General features: G+C 63.5%; 1 protein-coding gene across 1 annotated transcript in view; it reads right to left on the bottom strand.

The window, feature by feature from the left end:
* TRPM5 (transient receptor potential cation channel subfamily M member 5) overlaps window positions 1–19,037 on the bottom strand; it is a 26,933-nt gene extending 7,896 nt beyond the window's left edge. The window contains exons 1-23 of the mRNA XM_035263717.3: window positions 18,918–19,037; window positions 18,024–18,204; window positions 16,989–17,155; window positions 16,016–16,199; window positions 14,331–14,395; window positions 13,972–14,163; window positions 13,555–13,657; window positions 12,138–12,256; window positions 11,397–11,747; window positions 11,185–11,325; window positions 10,987–11,110; window positions 10,366–10,511; window positions 9,788–9,900; window positions 9,466–9,558; window positions 9,107–9,365; window positions 7,854–7,972; window positions 7,356–7,488; window positions 7,076–7,250; window positions 2,286–2,439; window positions 1,680–1,861; window positions 1,254–1,386; window positions 677–749; window positions 216–282 (exon numbers count right to left, since the gene is read on the bottom strand). Coding sequence (XP_035119608.3) covers window positions 216–282; window positions 677–749; window positions 1,254–1,386; window positions 1,680–1,861; window positions 2,286–2,439; window positions 7,076–7,250; window positions 7,356–7,488; window positions 7,854–7,972; window positions 9,107–9,365; window positions 9,466–9,558; window positions 9,788–9,900; window positions 10,366–10,511; window positions 10,987–11,110; window positions 11,185–11,325; window positions 11,397–11,747; window positions 12,138–12,256; window positions 13,555–13,657; window positions 13,972–14,163; window positions 14,331–14,395; window positions 16,016–16,199; window positions 16,989–17,155; window positions 18,024–18,204; window positions 18,918–19,034 — 3,391 coding nt within the window. The 5' untranslated portion in view covers window positions 19,035–19,037. The remainder of the gene's footprint in view (window positions 1–215; window positions 283–676; window positions 750–1,253; window positions 1,387–1,679; window positions 1,862–2,285; window positions 2,440–7,075; window positions 7,251–7,355; window positions 7,489–7,853; window positions 7,973–9,106; window positions 9,366–9,465; window positions 9,559–9,787; window positions 9,901–10,365; window positions 10,512–10,986; window positions 11,111–11,184; window positions 11,326–11,396; window positions 11,748–12,137; window positions 12,257–13,554; window positions 13,658–13,971; window positions 14,164–14,330; window positions 14,396–16,015; window positions 16,200–16,988; window positions 17,156–18,023; window positions 18,205–18,917) is intronic.

Below are 19,037 nucleotides of genomic sequence, written 5' to 3'. Positions count from 1 at the left end.
CAGTCTGAACCACATTCTGCTCTGGCCAAGGCAGGGAGCTCCATCAGAGGGCACTGCCCTGAAGTACCATGTCCAGCCAAGGCCATCGGAGACTCCCAGGACAGGCAGGGAAGGAAGGGCACACAGCACAGCCCACAGTCCCCCACCTGCTGCCACCAGCCCCTGCAGGGTGGCTGCCATGCCCACCCTCACTCATGCTCCCCAAACAGGCTTACTCCAGGAGGCGCTGCCTTGGGCCAGCGTGTCTGCCACGGAGGACAGGAGCACTGAGCAGTAGTTGATCTGGAGGAGGGAGACATGTCTGGAAGCTCCAGGGCTCTCAGGACAGCAGGGCACAGGTAGCCTCCCCGCCTCCCCCTGCTTCTGCCAGGGCCTCCGTTGCCCCACGACTCCTCCCTCCAGGAGCTGCCCCTCAAAGGCAGGGGTTGGTGAGGCTCCCGAGAGTGAAAGGTGAGGGGTCTTAAAGTGAGACCCCTCGTTTAAGGCTGTGGCCTCTCAAGTGTCAGGGTGGGAGCCGGCTCAGGTGGGGCCGGACCATCTCCCCCAGGACCCTCCCTGCCCACAGTGGAGCTCCTGCCCTGGCTCTGGGCTGCTCGTCTCTGTGAATGGCCAGGCCCGGGCAGCCCCGCGCAGCCACCCGCCTCCCTCGGGGAGAGGAGCTCCGGGGCTTTCTTGCCTGTGACTCTAGGCACTTGATGCGTTTCTCTTGCTCTCTCAGGCCCCCGAGGTACTTGGCGAGGAAGTCCACTCTGCAGCAGGAACAGGCGGGCAGGCTGTGGGTGGCTTTGTAGTGCTCCTCGGTGGGGGCTCCCCGTCCCCCAGGCCTCCCTGTGTGCCCAGGTCCGGGGTGCCCTGGCCCTTTCCCTTCCCCCTTCATGCCCAGATCTGGTGGTACCAGGACCCTTTGAAGTGTTCCCGGCACAAGTACAGAGCACCCTGCGCCTTCCCAGTAGGACTGGGGTGCCATCCCTGCCTGGGCACACCACCCAGCTAAACAGGGCAGGGCAGGTGGTCAGAAACAGGCCCCTGGAGCCATGGCCGGAGGGAAGCCAGGGATGGGCAGTTCCACTCCTGAGACCACAGCGGGGAGGACGCCACGCTCGCTGTGCACTTTCAGCCTGGCGGTTCCTAGCAGGGCCCTGCCCCTCCCGCTTCAGCCTCAGTTCCCCAGCTCAGATCCTCTGTCACTGGCACCAACGGCACATCCCCGCTTAAAGGCCGACACCCACCAGCAATCAGGACAGGACTCGCACCTGTGGGCAGTTTTCCGAAGCACCTCCCCCTCGCTGTCCCTCCTCCGCTTCTCCATTTTGCTCAGAAAGTTCTCCTTCTGGACTGTCTCCCAGGTGACCACCTTTTGGTCCACGGGGTCTGGCAGGTCTCTCTCTGGGAAAGCCAGGGCAGCAGCCGGCATTACCAGAGCACGTGGGCCCCTGTGGCAGAGCCCAGGCCCGGTCCCCAGGCGAGGTAGGCCAGGTGGAAGGAGGGAGTGGGACCCAGCCAGGGAATGGAGGGCAAGGACAGCCCTGTGCAGACACGGCCAAGCTGCTCGGGGAGGGGCTCGGCCATGCCAGCCTACACAGAGCTCAGCCGAGGGCCCAGGGGCTGAGGAGGCACCCGGGTATCTCCCGACCTGCCTCGGGCACAGCCCGCCCTGGGACCTGCCGCCTCTGCCTCACCTAGGTGCTCCCGCTTGTGTTCGGCCTCCTTCTTGAAGACCCTGCGCAGCGCCAGGCTCAGGTGGCTGAGCAGGATGAAGGGCGGAGCCAGGGCGGGGCGCTCGTGGTACTCCACAATCAGGTGGTAGCGCTGGAACTTCCAGAACGTGTCCGCGTTGCCCTGTACCACCTGGAATGTGCAGCTGCGGGGACACGGCCAGACCCTCACCTGCCGGCTCCTCACACCCACCCAGGGGCGCGTCCCCTGACACCCGGGAGCCCTTTTTGAAACCGAGGCCCAGCACCGCTTCTGCGTTGCCTCTGGGGTGTGTCTAAAGGGCTCCACTCTTCTGGGGTCTTCCCTGCCCACTCTGCCCTTCCGGACAAGCCCAGAGCTCTCGCCACGGCACCAGTCCCCCAAAGACCCCAGGCCCTGCTTCCTGGGACCAGGAGGGAGGCCCACAGAGTTCACGACCTTGGGCAGGCAAAGCCCCGCAGTCCAGGCTGTGCCGCCTCCTATCTGTCCTGGGGCACCAAGCCCCAGCCTCTGTGGAGCACCAGGTGGGGAACGACCCTCTGCTCCCTCCACTTCAGGGCCCTGTCTTCCAGGGGCTGGGGCAGAGTCACCTGAACATGGCAATGAGCAGGTTCATGAGCAGCACATTGGTGACCAGCAGGAAGGTGACCAGCAGGAGGATGACCAGCCAGTTGGCATAGAGGCTGGGGCAGGAGGGCGAGTCTTCTAGCATCAGGGGGTGGGTGGAACAGTTCACACGGGCTTCTGGAAGGCAACGGTGTGGTGGAGACCAGGCCAGGGGCAGCCACGAGGACAGCCTCGGCAAACGCCCTGAGATAGAGCTTGGTCCTGGGGATGAAGCCCAGGGGAGGGGGTGCCGGCTAGGTAACCCACTGTCCCAGTTCACACAGGTCGGGGTTTTTGCACCAAAAGCCCCATCCCAGCAAACCAGAAGCAGACAGGTGGTGAGCCCCGCCCTGGGCCACCTCTGCCATGTCTGCTGGGCTTCCATAGGGGGCTGGAGTCAGCCAGGGCCAAGGGCCCCGGAGGCAGAGCTGAGAGCCCTGGAGAGATGGAAGTCGGGGGCAGAGGGGTCGCGGGACACAGGTTTCTGCTGGTGGTTGCCTGTGTTAAGACCTCTGTCCCTCCCCCCAAAGCCTCTGCTGTTGAAAGTTTGGGGAGAGCTTCAGAGGAAGGGAGATGGCATCCTCACCGCAGGACTCCTCAGAGCCTTCACGGCACTGACATCCATCATTCTCCCCCAGGCTGGGGACTGATTCCACCACCTTTCCAAAATGGGTTGAGCCCTAAGCACCTAGGTCCCCCACTGGGCCACTCAAGTCCAAAGAACATTCTTCAGGCGGTGAGTCTGGGAGCTTGCAGGCTGAGCTCCCTTGCCCTGGGCGGGGACACCCTGGAGGGGGCAGATCTTGCTCCAGTCCCTTCAAGCCAGACCCTCACCCCTGCTTCTCCCCTACAGGGCTCAGCCCTAGACCCCACCCCACCCCAGCCTGCAGGGCAGGAGGAAGAAGGAGGGAGCAGCAATGGGTGTTGGGGTGCTCAGGGTCCCAGCCAGAGGCCAGAGCAGGCCCCAGGCCCTCCGCGGCCACATTTCTCCTCCATATACTACAGGGAGCTCCGCTCTCCCCTCCCTGCCCAGCCTGCACGCTGGCGCGAGTCTGCATGAGCCTGTGCCTGTGTTTGGATGTGCCTGGCACATGTGCTCATGTGTGAGTCTGCCTGTGAGCACACTGGCCACACACACGTGCACATTCAAGTGTGTCTTGGTGCCTGCCAGCTCCACGTTGCCCTGTGGTGGGTCCTGGGGGTCTCCCTGTTCCCAGAGTCCTGCCTCTGTGCCTGGGTCCCCAGCTCCAGGGGTCCATCCTCCCTCCCAGGGTGAATTCCTGCCTTGTTGCTGTGGAGTGAGTTATTGTGACGCGTAGACCCGCGTGTGAGTTATTGAGTGTTTGTGTGTGCGCTGGCAGTCAGCGAGCGCCAGCCCTCCCCGCGCCCCCACCCCAGGCCCGCCCCTCCTCTGCCGGCCCCGGCCACCTCCAGCCCATGAATCTGCTCTTGGGTGGACTCATGACCCCTCTCCTCCCTGCACCCTGGAGGGGCGGGCCAGGGCGAGCCTGGAGAGCCTGTTTGTGAAGCCGTAAATCTGTCTGATAAAAGCAGCTCTGAGGAATGAGACCCCTGCACCCTCCCCCAAACCGTGATTTGGGAAGGCGCCACCAGGCCTGGCTGGAAATTAAATTGTCTCTGGGGCCTGGGGCCCCAGAGAACAGCTCATCACCACAGCTCAGCCCCAGCTCTGGCTTGGCACGTGTGCTGAGTGGGGCAGGGGGTTGTCCTGGGCTCTGAGGGGACCCACAGGCTGTGGGGGAACTGTCTGGGCCTCAGTTTCCCTCTCTGCCCAGCATATGTTAGTGAGTAACTCTGCCCAGCAGCAAAGGGAGCTCCGCTCTCCCCTCCCTCCCCAGCCTGCTTGCTGGCGTGTGTCTGCGTGAGCCTGTGCAGCCAGCCCGGGCCCTGTTACAAGCTGTTCACCACCCTCCACATGCTTAAGGGAGAATATAGGGGCTCGGAGATCCCAGCAGCTCCACACACCTCCCCGAGGCAGCAGTCTGGGCACAGGTCCTCAGGAATCTCAGTGTCCCCACCTTCTCCCAGAAAAGGAAGCTATGGCCAGGCCTGTCCCCTCATACAAGTGGCTGGCACTGGCCCTCCAGAGATGCAGCCACTCAAGAAGGGGGGCCCCAACCCTGCCCTGACACAGTCACTCAAGAAGGGGGGCCCCAACCCTGTCCTGACGCAGTCACTGAAGAAGGGGGGCCCCAACCCTGCCCTGACACAGCCACTCAAGAAGGGGGGCCCCAACCCTGTCCTGACGCAGTCACTGAAGAAGGGGGGCCCCAACCCTGCCCTGACACAGCCACTCAAGAAGGGGGGCCCCAACCCTGCCCTGACACAGTCACTGAAGAAGGGGGGACCCAACCCTGTCCTGACGCAGTCACTGAAGAAGGGGGGCCCCAACCCTGCCCTGACGCAGCCACTCAAGAAGGGGGGCCCCAACCTTGCTCTGACACAGTCACTCAAGAAAAGGGGGACCCAACCCTGCCCTGACACAGCCACTCAAGAAAGGGGGCCCCAACCCTGCCCTGATGCAGCCACTCAAGAAGGGGGACCCCAACCCTGCCCTGACACAGCCACTCAAGAAAGGGGGCCCCAACCCTGCCTTGACGCAGCCACTCAAGAAAGGGAGGACCCAACCCTGCCCTGATGCAGCCACTCAAGAACAGGGACCCCAACCCTGCCCTGACACAGCCACTCAAGAAAGGGGGACCCAACCCTGCCCTGACACAGCCACTCAAGAACAGGGACCCCAACCCTGCCCTGACACAGCCACTCAAGAAAGGGGGGACCCAACCCTGCCCTGACAGCCACTCAAGAAAGGGGGACCCCAACCCTACCCTGACGCAGCCACTCAAAAAAGGGGGACCCCAACCCTGCCCTGACGCAGCCACTCAAAAAAGGGGGACCCCAACCCTACCCTGACGCAGCCACTCAAAAAAGGGGGACCCAACCCTGCCCTGATGCAGCCACTCAAGAAGGGGGACCCCAACCCTGCCCTGATGCAGCCACTCAAGAAAGGGGGCCCCAACCCTGCCCTGACACAGCCACTCAAGAACAGGGACCCCCAACCCTGCCCTGACACAGCCACTCAAGAAAGGGGGCCCCAACCCTGCCCTGACACAGCCACTCAAGAAAGGGGGGACCCAACCCTGCCCTGACAGCCACTCAAGAAAGGGGGACCCCAACCCTACCCTGACGCAGCCACTCAAAAAAGGGGGACCCCAACCCTGCCCTGACGCAGCCACTCAAAAAAGGGGGACCCCAACCCTACCCTGATGCAGCCACTCAAAAAAGGGGGACCCAACCCTGCCCTGATGCAGCCACTCAAGAAGGGGGACCCCAACCCTGCCCTGATGCAGCCACTCAAGAAGGGGGACCCCAACCCTGCCCTGACAAAGCCACTCAAGAAGGGGGGACCCCAACCCTGTCCTGGCTGGAGGCGCCCGCCTAGAGCCCCTCCTGCCCCAAGGGGCCCCACGGCAGGGCAGCGATGGAGGACATATGTTGAGGGCGACGTGGGGTCGCAGGCAGGCAGGGGCTGCTTAAACTAATGGCCTGGAAAACGAATGGCTGTGCTGAGCAGGCACCAAAATGTCAGGAGGGGCTGCGGGGCTAAGAAAACAGCCCAAGGAAATGAGCCGCGCTGGGAGTCACGGTTTCCATCACGGCGTCGCCCCCGCCTGTCCCCGGAGGCCTGTGTTTGCTCCGGTCTGGCCATCATCCCGTCAACAAATATTTATCGAGGGTCCTGAGCGACGCTCCACAGAGTCGGGGTCAGGCCTGGGCAGCACGTCCTGCCGTGACTGCCCCATGGCCGGGCAGCCCCAGCCCTTGGACACTGCCCAAGAGATGGGCTCCCTGCACCTTCTCTGCTTGATCTCCAGGGCTGGCTGGCTGCTGGGCCACCTTCCCAGAGGGGTGTGTCACCTCCCAGGTTGGGGCTCCTCACTGAGTCCCAGCCACCTCTGAGGCCTGCACAGGTCCCTGCCCCACCACAGAGCTCCCCACCCCATTCCAGAGCTCCCCTCAACCCATCACCAGAGGCCCCCATGGCCAAGCAGCTCTGACCCACTGCGCCGGCTTATGGAAAAGTTTCTGGAGCCTCCACCAGCCCCAGCCAGCTACAGGGGTCAGCCTGGGGACATCCACAGCCACGGACAGGCCACGCATACAGAGTGGGTCCCCTGGAGCAACCAGGGTGCCTTTGGGAGCGGCCTCATGGTGGAGGGGTCTTACCAGTCAGAAGGCGTGGGGGCTTTCTTTGGTGGGCGAGTGGTTGACAGGGCACTTAGGCCAAGCAGGGCCCTGTGGGAGGGCAGAGGCCAGGGGCCGTGGGGAGAGCCGGAGGGCTCAGACCCCAGAAGATGGCTGGGGCAGCCTTGGGGCCCACTCTGTGCCCTTAGTGCCTGCCCCCGACAGACCAGCCCCAGAGCAAGCCTTGTCACTCAGCCTCCCCAGGCAGGAGGCCGCCAGCCCTGGCTGCCTTGGGGTCTCCTTTGTGTCTTCTTCCTAGCCCAACGCCCCAGGCTGGGGCTCTGTGACTGGAGCTGCCTCTGCCCGGGGAACCGGGCCTGGCCCTTTGGGGTGTGGGGGACCTGGGCTCCAGGCCTCAGCCACTTTTCCCATCTCTGCTCCAGGCTGGGGTCTCCATGGCCCCAACAGACCCCACTGGAGAGCCTCATGCCCAGGGCTTGTGAACAGGGCAGCACTAGGTCCCCACCCCTGCCCCCCAGCGCCCCCTCCGCCCCAGCTGTGTGCAAACCATCTATCTCGTCCAGTGGGATCTGCCCGAATATCTGCAGGTAGGGCCGGTAGAGCACCCGGCGGAAGATCCACTCCAGGCGGCCGTCGTGAGGGTGCAGCAGCGCCTGTGTGGTCACGCCGTAGGCCACGAGCCACACACTCAGAAAGAAGAGGAAGAAGAAGACGTCCTTCATCTCCACGGGTCAGGGGCAGAGAGAGGGGCGTCAGCAGCCGGCCGGGCAGGGCTCAAGCAGGGGGCTGGCAGTCTGCCCACGGCCAGGGCCCCCGGGGGGACTCACCATTCGCTCCACCACAATGATCTTGGGTCCCAGCTGCTTGTGTATGGCAAAGATGTGGATCAGCCGCAGCGTGAACACCATGAAGTCCATGGCGAGGACCGTGCGGCCAGCCTCAAACGCTGAGGGCAGCATCCTGGAGAATAGGAGGCTGACGCAGCTGCAAGGCCCAGAGAGGGGCAGAGGCTTCCCCAGGGACTCAGCACACCAGCTACAGGCAGGGCCAGGGCCAGGCCAGGACTCGAGTGGCTCTGAGTGGCTTTATTTTTTGTTCATTTATTTTTAAGAGACGGGGTCTAGCTCTGTCACCCAGGCCAGACAGCAGTGGTGTGATCACGGCTCGCTGCAGCCTCAACTTCCCTAGTTCCAATGACCCTCCCACCTCAGCCTCCTGAGTAGCTGGGACCACAGGCGCAAATGCCATGCCTAGGCTGAGTGGCTTCATCTGGAAGCCTGCCCACAAGCCCTGCTGAGGCCACATGGCCTCTGGGCCCCACAGACCTACAGGTGACTCCCACGACGAACAGGAAGATGGCCACCATGTCACACTTGTTCCAGTTGTCCCCCACGTACAGGGTGAACTTCTTCACCAGGTGTGTGTCCTCATCTGTGAAGAAGCCCTGGGAGGGAGGCAGGCAGTCCACTGAGAGCTGTCCGGGCCCCCTCGCTGGAGTCAGCCCCACCCAAACAAGCTCTGATCTGTAGGGAGCAGGGCTCAGTTAGCCATGGGGATCAGAGTTCCATCTATGACCAGGGCCCAGGCTACCAGTGGGACTGGGAGTCAATTGAAGCTATTCCAGGGCTCAGTCTGGGGACAGAAGCTGAGGTCAATTTCTACTTGGAGTCAGGCAGGGCTGTTTGTGCCAAGGGTCTGGGGTCAGTTTATTTGGTGTCTGGATTCAATCTGTGATACAGGTCAGGATTCAGACTCTGATGAAGGAGACCAGGGTCATGCTGAATCTGGAGCAGGGCTCAGGGCTCAGCCTGCAGCAGGGCTCAGGGCTCAGCCTGGAGCAGGGATCAGGGCTTAGTTTGCAGCAGGGATCAGGGCTCAGTCTGGAGCAGGGCTCAGGGCTCAGCCTGCAGCAGGGATCAGGGCTCAGCCTGGAGCAGGGATCAGGGCTCAGCCTGCAGCAGGGATCAGGGCTCAGCCTGGAGCAGGGATCAGGGCTTAGTTTGCAGCAGGGATCAGGGCTCAGCCTGGAGCAGGGATCAGGGCTCAGTCTGCAGCAGGGATCAGGGCTTAGTTTGCAGCAGGGATCAGGGCTCAGTCTGGAGCAGGGACCAGGGCTCAGTCTGCAGCAGGGATCAGGGCTCAGTCTGGAGCAGGGATCAGGGCTCAGTCTGGAGCAGGGATCAGGGCTCAGCCTGGAGCAGGGATCAGGGCTTAGTTTGCAGCAGGGATCAGGGCTCAGTCTGGAGCAGGGATCAGGGCTCAGTCTGCAGCAGGGATCAGGGCTCAGCCTGCAGCAGGGATCAGGGCTCAGTCTGGAGAAGGGATCAGGGCTCAGTCTGGAGCAGGGATCAGGGCTCAGTCTGGAGAAGGGATCAAGGCTCAGTCTGGAGCAGGGCTCAGGGCTCAGAGCTCAGTCTTCAACCAGGATCAAGGTCACTAGTGACTGGGAAGATGGGAGGCCCCCATGCTCTTCTTGTTCTACAGATGGGGAGCCCCACCCCGAGAGGGCAGAACCCAGCTTAGGTTGCCCAACCAGAAGCCGCTGAGTGGAGGGGACCAGACTAGTGTGGCCACCGACCTGCCGGATTTCCTCCAGCACCAGTGTGAAGACCCAGAAGTAGAGGGTGACCTCGGGCCCTGAGGGGCCCTGGGGGGGCGGCCTGAAGTCCACCAGCAGGACGTAGGTGAACAGGAAGAGAAAGGCGAAGTACATGACCACGTTCCCCAGAAACACAGTCACGGGAGCGCCCCAGAACTTCCGCCAGCGTGTGAGCAGGAAGGTGGCACGTGGGCCTCGGTCACCCTGAGCCCTTGGCGCCTCCACCAGCTCCTCCACCCTGTGCCACAGAGAAGGCCGCAGTGGTGAGGCTGGCGCCCAGCTGGGGGCCCCACCAGAGTCCAGCCTCCCAGCCACCCTGCCGGCCCCCTGCCTCGCACCGGCTGTGCAGGCCATACAGCAGGCTCTTCTCTGTGTCCAGGCTGTCCAGCTCCTGCGGGTCCTCCTGGCCAGTCCTCAGGGGAGTGTCCTCACTGTGAGCACAGGAGAGCTCAGGGCCCGCAGGAGGGGCTCCCTGCTCGGCTCCAGGCACTCGGCCATCAAAGTGCGTACTGGGATGCAGGGGCTGCAGGGAGCGGGACCCTCAGGGAGGCTTGACTTGGGGGCAAGAATCAGGCTGCCACCAGCACTGGCGAAGCCCAGGCCCTCCCCACGCGCTGCGACCTGCCCTGGCCAGGCAGGCAGCCGGAAGACCTGACCCACCTGAAGGTGATGAGGTTGGTATAGATGAGGGCAGGGCAGAGGAAGGCCCCCAGAAGCCGCAGGATGGGCGTGCCTGCAGCCATGTCTCCCCACCAGATCCTGGTCAGGAAGGCCTGAGGTGAAGGCAAAACTGTTGGCTCCACCTCTGTACCTTTGCCCAGACTGTGCCCTGCTCCAGAAATGGCCTTGCCCCAGGTCCCAGGCCCCGTGAGCTGAAGGGGCGCCCAGCCCAGCCCTCCTTCCTGGAGCCCCCATCCTGGCAGGGGACATGGTCCTTGGGTGCTCCTCCCGCGGGTATGGGCTGAGCTGCTGTGCCATTCCCTAGGGAAAAGATTGGGCTTGGGGGTTGGGAAGGACCGAACGGGGAAGTGGCGCTTCCACTGAGCCCAGAAGCAGGGGAGTGTGCCTGGCGGAGTAAGCCAGGTGGGCACCTTCCAGTGACAGAAGCCCCACCACCTCTCCGTGTTGGGGATGGGAGTGACAGGGCAGCTGCAGCTTGGGAAGTCAACTCAAGCTGGGCCCAGCTCGCCTGCCTGCCCTGCCCCCAGGCAGCCCTCCAGAGGCCAGCTGGCACTCACCTGCACACCGTCGTGGGCAAAGAAGGCCTTGGCATCTGCCTCGGTGGCCAGGTGCAGGCAGGTGGTCTTGCTCCAGCAGCGGTTCCGGCGCACCAGCAGGGCGAAGGCGCGGTCCTCACTGTTTCGGTAGCACTCGGAGAAGAGGTCTGCCGAGAGGCCCTGGCGCTAGGACCAGACACCAACGCCCGGCCCCAGGCCCCATCCTCCGTCCCCTGCCCAGAGCGGGGCTCTGCAGCTGCACCCTGCCAGGTCTTCTGCCCTGACCTGGCCTGCTCGGGGCCCTTCCTGACCCTCTGTCCTTCTCCAGCTCTTTCCTTCCCCCAGCAGAATGAGGGGAGCCGCCACCGTGCTGAATGTCCCTCAGCCCGAGGCAGGTCCGGTGTATGCCCAGGGCAGGAGGCTGTGTCTTCCTCACCCATGCCCAGAGGTCCCACGCTCAGGATCTGGGGCCACCTCCATCCCAGGCAGATCCATCTGTCCTCTCCTACAGAGGAGGCCACTGAGGGCACCTGGAGCCCCACAGCAGTAGCAGGCGGCCCTGGTGAGGCCCAGGCTCCTCCGTCTGACCCCTCTATCACATCCTCCCCCGCCGCGCTGCTCTGGCCCCGGCCGGTCACTCACCGAGGGCCAGCTGCTCATATTTCGCCTCGCGCATGGCTCGGGCCACCTCGGCCTCCGTCTCCAGGTGCGACATCTCTTTGAGGATTTTGCAGGCGGCCAGAGCGGCGGCCACACCCTCCTGGCCCTAGGAGACCCGGTCTCAGGAGGCCGCCCCTCCCCTGCACCTGCACCCATGCAGGGCCCACGGCCTCGGCTCACCATGGCCCAGAAGTAGGTGGCCATCTCGTGGCGGTTCTGTAGCACGGCCCACAGGAACAGGTCCCGCCAGGGGTTCTCACTCTTCTGGTTCAGGTCCAGCAGCCACTTCTGGCCTGTGGGCCGCTTGGCCGGGCCCTTCTCCTGGAGGACACGGGCGTTGGCCTCCCGCTGCGGCCCCGGCCTCGGCCCCCATCCCACGGAACCCCACTCACCGCCTTCCTGCGGCCCCCTGGCCGGCCATCCTGGTAGAGGCCTCGGCAGGCGTCTTGCAGGAAGTCCTTGAGTACACGGGAGACCTCATGCAGGGAGAAGGCGGGTGGCCCCACAGGTGGCTCCCGGGCCTGCTGGGCGCCGAGGCTGGCCAGGGTCAGCCGGGCCTCCTCCTGCTTCCGCTGCAGCAGGTCAAAGAGCAGGCTCTTGGGGGACACGGAGCGGTAGAGCTGCTGCAGCCGCCCATACGTCAGGAAGTCGGCCACGTCCGCGCCGTTGTCCACAAAGAGACGCACGAACTCCGGCTTGTTGCTGACCAGGGCGTCCACCATCACCTCCTCCAGGTCACGGGACTTGGCACCCAAGGGAAGGGGGACAAGAGAGTGAGCCAGAGACAGGAAGAGCGGACCCAAGGAAGGAGAGAGCAGGGAGCAAAGGGACCCACGCCGGAGGCCAGGTCACCCAGACCCTCACGCTCTCCCGCACCCCAGCCTGCCCCGAGTTGGGGCAGGCACAGAGGGGCCAGTTGCAAGCAAATGCTGGGAGTGTTGCAACCCCCTCGGGGTTCTGGGACAGTGAGCAAGGCCGAAGCCCGGGCGGTGCCGTGGCCTGGTCTCTCCCTGGACCTTGGGATAGCTGGGCAGAATGGGCTTGGCCAAGCAGCCCGCAGGGTACAGGAGCAGGCAGTGTGGGCAGCTCAGGCTGAGCCAGGAGCGTGAGGCGAGCGGGCAGGCGGGAGGCACCTTCCACTCCACGTCCCCATTGAAGATCTCACTCTTGGCGATATCCACGCGGTCCCAAGCCACTGCCAGCTTGAGCTCATCCAGGTAGTCTTGCGGCTCCTGGCTGTGGCTCTTGCAGGCTGTGGGCAGAGCAGGCAGGCACTAGTAAGGGTGGAGCTGAGGGCCTGACAGAGCCAGGGCACAGGGGACCCGAAAGCGGGCTTCCTAGAGACACAGAAACAGGAACTTCACACTGGGACTGGAGGGGGCACACGCGCCAGCTCTGGGCACCAGCAGGGGGCAAGAGACTTTGTTGCCAACCCTAGGAGTCATGGAGTGCTGCCCTGGCCTGCATCAGGGCAGCCCATCCTGAGGGGGGATCCTTAGCTAACAGGATCCCCTGGGCCCGGAGGCCACTTCCAAGCGCTGAAGGCCCAGGACCCCCTTCCCATGGATATTGTTGGGGAGCACATTGGGTCACGTTTCCTCCATGGGCAAAGGGCATTTGACTATGACTTAGTGAGGTCACCTGGGCCACTGGAGGGAAGGCTGCAGCACCCGGGCTGGGCACTCCTGCTGGAGACCACTGACCTCACCAGCCTCAGCCTCCGTAACCACGGACCCCGTAAGACTGCAGTGCCCCTCTCAGGCCACAGGGACCAAACTGAGACTCCTGAGAAGGGCTGGGGGGGTTCCTGAAGTGGCGGGGGAGGGTCCTTTGACCTCCTTGTCCTGGTGAGGTTGCTAAACCCAGGGCCACCCGAAGTCCAGACACCCTTCCCGGAACGGACTCCAGGGGTCCCCAGCCCCCGCTCAGCAGCGCCCCTCCCTGCCGGGGAGGCCGGCCCTTCAACACACATTTGTCTCCAATAAAAAGCACATCCGACGCTAATCAAGTTTCCATCAGCGGATGAACGGGTGCAGACAGCGCTGTCTGACCACAGGCTGGAACCTGACTCTGCATCACAAAAGGAGTGGAGCATGGAGGGGCATTGGCCGCAACGCGCATGAACCGTGAAACCCTCTCGCCGCCTGTCGGGAGCCGTGGACACGAAACGCCCGCCGGCAAATCTATCGAGACAGGAAGCAGACGGGTGGCTGCCAGGGGCTGGGGAAAAATGGGGAGTTGGCACCAAGGGGTACAGGCTCTTCCTGGGGCGACGGAGGCTTCCGGAATTCGATGCCAGTGATGCTCGCCCCACCTTGCTAATAGACTAAAAGCCACGGAGTGAGAGCTTTAGATATAGTTTTAAACTGTGGTTGAAAAAAGGTCATAAAACTTGGCAAGTACAGAGCGCTTCATGAATCACACGCCACCTTCCCTGGGAAGGGGCCGGTTGGCAGTGTCATAAACATTGGCCAGGCTGCCAAACCCCAAGCGGCTCCGCGCATGAAGGCGCCCGATGGCCCCCGCCGAGGCCGCCCTGCCCGCCCTCACCTTTCACCAGCGCCTTCAGGATGACGGTGTCCAGCTCCTCAGAGCCCTCCTGCTCAAAGTCATACACGGTGAACAGGTGCGGGTGTGAGGCGATATTCTGCAGCTGGGTGCCAGAACAGAGTCCCAATCGGGCAGGGGCAGGCCATGGCCGACACCAGTGGAGGCACGGGCAGTGTCCACAGGTGAGCGAGTGCCAGCCTGCAGCCTGCTTGCCCACCGCCCACCGGGCCCAGCCTGGGACCAGGGGGCTGCCTGGGTCCCTCTGCTCCCTGTAGGTCTGAAGCAAGAGTGGGTGGGGGTCCCAGCAGCATGTGGTGGGAGGGGTGGCTGGAGGCTGCATAAGCAGGAGCTCTCCCGAAGGACCAGCCTTACCCCTGGAGGAGGGGTCGGGGGGACAAGGGAGGGGGCAGCACATACCAGCTTGGTCCAGTGCACAATGTCCTCCCAAGAGAAATGCTTGCTGGGGAACTTCTCCTTAAACTGCTTCTCAGCCAACTTGGGTACGAGGAGGTGGGGCTGGTTGACCAGGGTAGCGATCACGTCAGCGATGCCCCCTGAGCCTGCCAGGATCAGCCATGGGGCAGCCTGCTCCACGGCCCTGGAGATCCTCTGAGGCGGGGAGGGAGGGGAGCGCAGACCCCAGATCAGCCTGGTGCCATCTGGGTGAGGTGTCAGAGGTGCTCCCGTCTCTTCCAGCCCTGTCCCAGGGGTGCCTGGAACCCACCACACCCCTCTGGGGCCTCCAGCCAGCCAGGGGTCCCCAGCCAGGGCCCTACCTCCAAGGTGCTGGGGTCGCCATTAACCAGCAAGCAGAGGACAGGGATTTCGATGCTTCCTGTGCCTGTGGACAGGGTGCCTGTGAAACCCAAGGACCCTCTGCTGGGGTGACCACCCGGGTCTCAGGCTCTCAGACCACCGCGTTTTCTGGCCAAAAGCTGGCCCTTCTGAATAAAGTGTGGGCTCTGTCTGGGCCACGTGGCACAGGCTGCTCATTACAGCGCCTGCCATACGGGGGCTGAGGCCTCCAATTTTAACCCGCAGTGCCCAGCACGCACACCCTGTGGCTGTTAAAATACAAAGTGACTCGGAGGAAACAGAGCACCCAGCCCCGCAGCCGCACTGCCACACGGCACACGCCCATGCTGGACTTGGCAGAGCCAGCGTCTGGACCGTGGAGGGAGCTCTGCTGGGCAGGCTGCTCCTGACCACCCAGCAAACTGAAGAGGCACAGGAGGGAGTCTTCCTGTTTCTCCCCCAGACAGAAGCTGGAAAGGAGACTTCCATGTGTGAAGCCCCCAGAGAGCCCTGGACCTGCCCCCGTCTTCTGTGAGGAAGTGAACAGGCTGGAGGCGCCTCCAAATCTCCCCCAGGGAACCGGGCTCCCAGGCAGGCGCTTAACTTTGAAAGGCACCTCCTGATTGAATCTGCAGGATAAACCAGGCCTGGCCACACAGCACCTGGGCCAGCGGGGCTTCCGCAGAGCGGAGCCAGACCCTCTGCCTACGTCCCCAAAGTTTGGTGAGACTTTGTGTTTTCATATCTAAACAGTGCTCAGTTGGGTGGGCACAGTGGCTCATGCCTGTAATCACAGCACTTTGGGAGGCATGAGGTGGGGGATGGGCTGGAGGCTGCATTGGCAGGAGCTCACCTGAGGTTAGGAGTTCAAGACCAGCCTGGCCAACATGGTGAAACCATGTCTTTACTAAAATACAAAAAAAAAAAAAAAAAAAAAAAAAGCAGGCGTGGTGGCACATGCCTGTAATCTCAGCTACCCTGGAGGCCGAGGCAAGAGAATCGCTGGAACCTGGTAGGTGGAGGCTGCAGTGAGCCGAGATCGCCCACGGCACTCCAGCCTGGGCAACAGTGAGGCTGCCTCAGAAGAAAAGACTGCTCCGTTGGCCTTCCCAGGGAATTATTTTTTGTTTCTGAATATTGCATGTTGTTCACAGATGTCATAATAATGACACGCTTCATTCATGAACATTATTTACACAGCAGCATTTTCTCAGTCCAGCTTTTGAACGTGGACTGGCCACAGTGGTGCCCATTTCTCGGGGGACGCTGCCCCCTGGCGGCTGCATACCTCATGGCTGGCGGCGGGAAGCAGCCCTCTTTCAACTCACAGATCTCGTTTTGCTCTCAGGGTCTCTGGCCAAGGCCAAGCCCAGTAAAAACAGAACTGCCACGACTGGTGGGAATGTCACTGCCCCACCAGGTAGTCCTGGTGTGTCCCTCTGTCCAGCTGTGTGGTCCACCGCGCTGACCAGACAGCATCTCCTCCCAGGCCCCTACGGCCCAGGTCTCGGTGCTCACGCATGCTGGGTGCGTCCCGCCTAGAAACCGCCCCCCCCACTCTCCCTGGCGGTCACCCCACCCGCCCACAGGCTGATCCCTGGATCCCCACTGGGTCCCAAGGCAGTTGGCCACTGGCAGCTTCCTTGGGTGGCTGGGCGGGCCTCACCCCCGTAGCCTGTCCTCTGCTCCGAGATGTGCTTCTCCAGCCTCAGCCGCAGCTCCATCAGCCCATCGCCCTTCCCCGGGGGTGCTGGCTCCACCAGGATGAAGTGGGAGAGGTTGCTGTCCAGTGAACGGAGCGGGCCCTGGATTCCGCCATCGTCCTCGGGGTAGTGGACAGGAATATCCTCCTGTGCCCATTCAGGAAGACGAGGCTGAGCCCTCGGGAGGCAGCTTGGCCTGGGTCCCGCTGCAGGACCCTCCCTGCCAGGCCGTGCACACCACGCCGTGGGGCCCTGCACAAGGCTTCCGCCTGAGCCCTGGCTTCCCCAGCCCTCAGACAGAAGGAGGGGTGGACAGCGGGGGCCTGATTGAATCTGGGGGATCAACCAGGCCTGGCCATGCAGTGCCTGGGCTGGCGGGGCGTCTGCAGAGCAGCCCGACCCTCTGCCTGTGTCCCAGAGTTTGGGGAGAAAAATCTCTGAAAGTCTTTCCTGCAGGATTGCCCTCAGATTCACTCAGTGAAAACTCTGTCGCCCCTCCTTGGACACTGGGGCAGGGGCAGCGGGGAGCAGGTTCTTTTAGACGGAACCCTGGAGACAGCCGGGCTGCCGGAAGCTCCTCCTTGTCCACTCTAGGGCTGGCCTCCAGACATCCACCAGGGGCTGCGTGGGCCTCCCTCAGCCCTGCCTCAGACAGACCCCAGCGTGGGGGACGACGCTGCTTGCCCAGGCTTGGACAGGGCTTGGGGCCTGGGCCCGTGTGCTACAGCAGGAGGCTGGTGGGGGGGGGGGGGCTCCATGGTCTACACTGGCCGGTCCCTGTGTGGTGCTGCCACCTGCCGGTCGCATGCTGGCTCTGCCCGCTCCCGGCTCTTGTAGCCCGAGTCCTGTCCTCCCAGAGCTCTGACTGCTGCCCATACCCTTCCGAGCCCCTGCCTCCAGGCCCAGCGGCCATGGTGCTGGGAGCTGGACGCGCACCTGGGCCTCCTCCAGGATGTGGCGGTGCAGGACGTGGCCCAGCGAGGCCATGCCGACGGCAACCACGCGGACCTTGGTGGACGTGCTGGCCAGTGAGTGGTCCCGCACAGCCTGCCCGACGTGCCGGGCAAGGCCCACGCGGAGGGCGCTGGTCAGGATCCAGGCTCCTGTGGGGACAGAGGACGGGCTCACTGTGCCACAAGGCCCAGGGCTTCCCCTTCTGGCCCCACACCCTGACCCCTAGGCCCAATCAGCAGCCGGTGACCTGGGAGCCAGGGGTGGGTGCTGGGGAATGCTCCAAGGTAGGATGGGAAAGCTGAGGTCCAGAGAGGGCAAGTCACCCACCCAAGGCTGCTCAGCAGCGGGACTGGCTGGGCCTAGAACCTGTGAAGCAGCACCCTCACCCTGCCTGGTGCGCATGTCCCCCTACTGGGCTCCCTCCGGGACAAATCTGACACAGCTCTGTCCAACTGCCTCTGCTGGGACAGAATCCCAGGATGTTTTCCCAAATTACAAAGCCTCAGCCCAGGTCTGGCTGGAAGATCTGTTTGGATTTGCCAATCATTTCTCTAGCGGGGGACCCTGAAACCTGAGGCCCTTCTCCCAGGTGTGCCAAAGTGCAGGGTGCCTCCAAATAAAGCCCAGTCACTGGACTCTGCCCCTACAGCTGGCTGGCCTGACCGCTTCCCCAGGGGCCCACCCTGTATGCGTGGGTTTACTGGTCTTGGGGGAGTGAGAGAGGGACATTCCACAGGTGCCCGCTGGCCCTGCAAGGGGAAGGGGCAGCTCTAAGGAAAGGCCAGGCCCATCTGGGGGAGGTCCTGGTCCCGTAGGTAGGCACTGCTGCACCCGTGGGTGCTACAGAGGACGGGCTGAGTCATTTCCGGAAATGTTCTCTTGGTGGCTGAAGAGCCAGGGCGTCGGGCTGCCGTGCAGGGCGGGCTGCCGTGTGGGGCGGGCTGCCGTGTGGGGTGGGCTGCCGTGTGGGGTGGGCTGCCGTGTGGGGTGGGCGCGCTGCCAGACGCTGGGGCTCACCTGTGCTCTGAGCCGCCTTCACCAGCCCCTTGCGCAGCACGTCCCGCAGCCAGGACTTCATGGCAAAAGACTGCTCCTCGCCCACCAAGGACACCACCAGGTTGGGGGCTGGCAGGTGCCACTCAGAGAGCAGCAGATCAAAGAGTACAGACGGGGCCACTCCACTCGGCACCCTCACAAACTGCAAGGCGGGGGCTGCAGCTCAGGGATTTTGGGGCACGGGGCACAGGAGCTGCCGGGCAAGGGGGGGGGCTGGAAACAGGGAGCACTGGGCACTGGGGAGCTGCTGAGCAAGGGGGGCCTGGACACAGGGGGCCACAGGGTACTAGGGAGGTGTTGAGCATTGGAGGTCCGGGACACCAGGGGCACAGGGCACTGGGGAGCTGCTGGGCCGTGGAGTGCTGGACATGGGAATACTAGGCACTGGGGAGATTCTGGGCATCAAGAGAGCTGAACACAGGGGGCGCTAGGGAGGTGCTGGGCATTGAGGGCAGGTAGCAGGAGGAAAGAGGCCCCACAAGACCCCTTTTGGGACATGGCCAGTCCTTTGACCTGCTGTTGACCTGGACAGTACTAACCCCTCTCTGGGCTGGCATCCCCTTCCATGAGCCAAGGGCGCTGGACAGAGCTGGAGCCCTGGATGCACTTGACCTTGTGCCTCCAGATCTCTGATGGACCTCAGGGGTCCCGGTCATTGCAGGGAGGTCGGAGGCCAGCCAGAGCCACTCCTTCCAGCCTGGAACTCTGGCTGTCTGAGGTCTCTGAACATGGCCACAGGGGAGCAGACCCCAGGGGTAAGGAGGACCCTGGCACTCAGCTTCCGGGGAAGGAATTGGGGGCTCATGGGTTCCAGGGCAAGGCAGACGTCACCCAAGGCCTGGGGGCTGCCCCTACCTTGCCTCGCTTCTTCCCAGACCCTCCGAAGTCGACCTCACCCCTGCGCAAGGCCAGCCCCTGCCAGTCTTCAGCATCCCCGGGGCTTCTGGGACGGGGGCCTTGGACATGCTGCATGAC

The sequence above is a fragment of the Callithrix jacchus genome, chromosome 10 (genome assembly GCF_049354715.1).
Source record: "Callithrix jacchus isolate 240 chromosome 10, calJac240_pri, whole genome shotgun sequence".
In the NCBI taxonomy this organism is placed as follows: Eukaryota; Metazoa; Chordata; class Mammalia; order Primates; family Cebidae; genus Callithrix; species Callithrix jacchus.
Note: the sequence above shows the minus strand (reverse complement) of the source record. Positions and strands in the feature narration are given on the sequence as shown.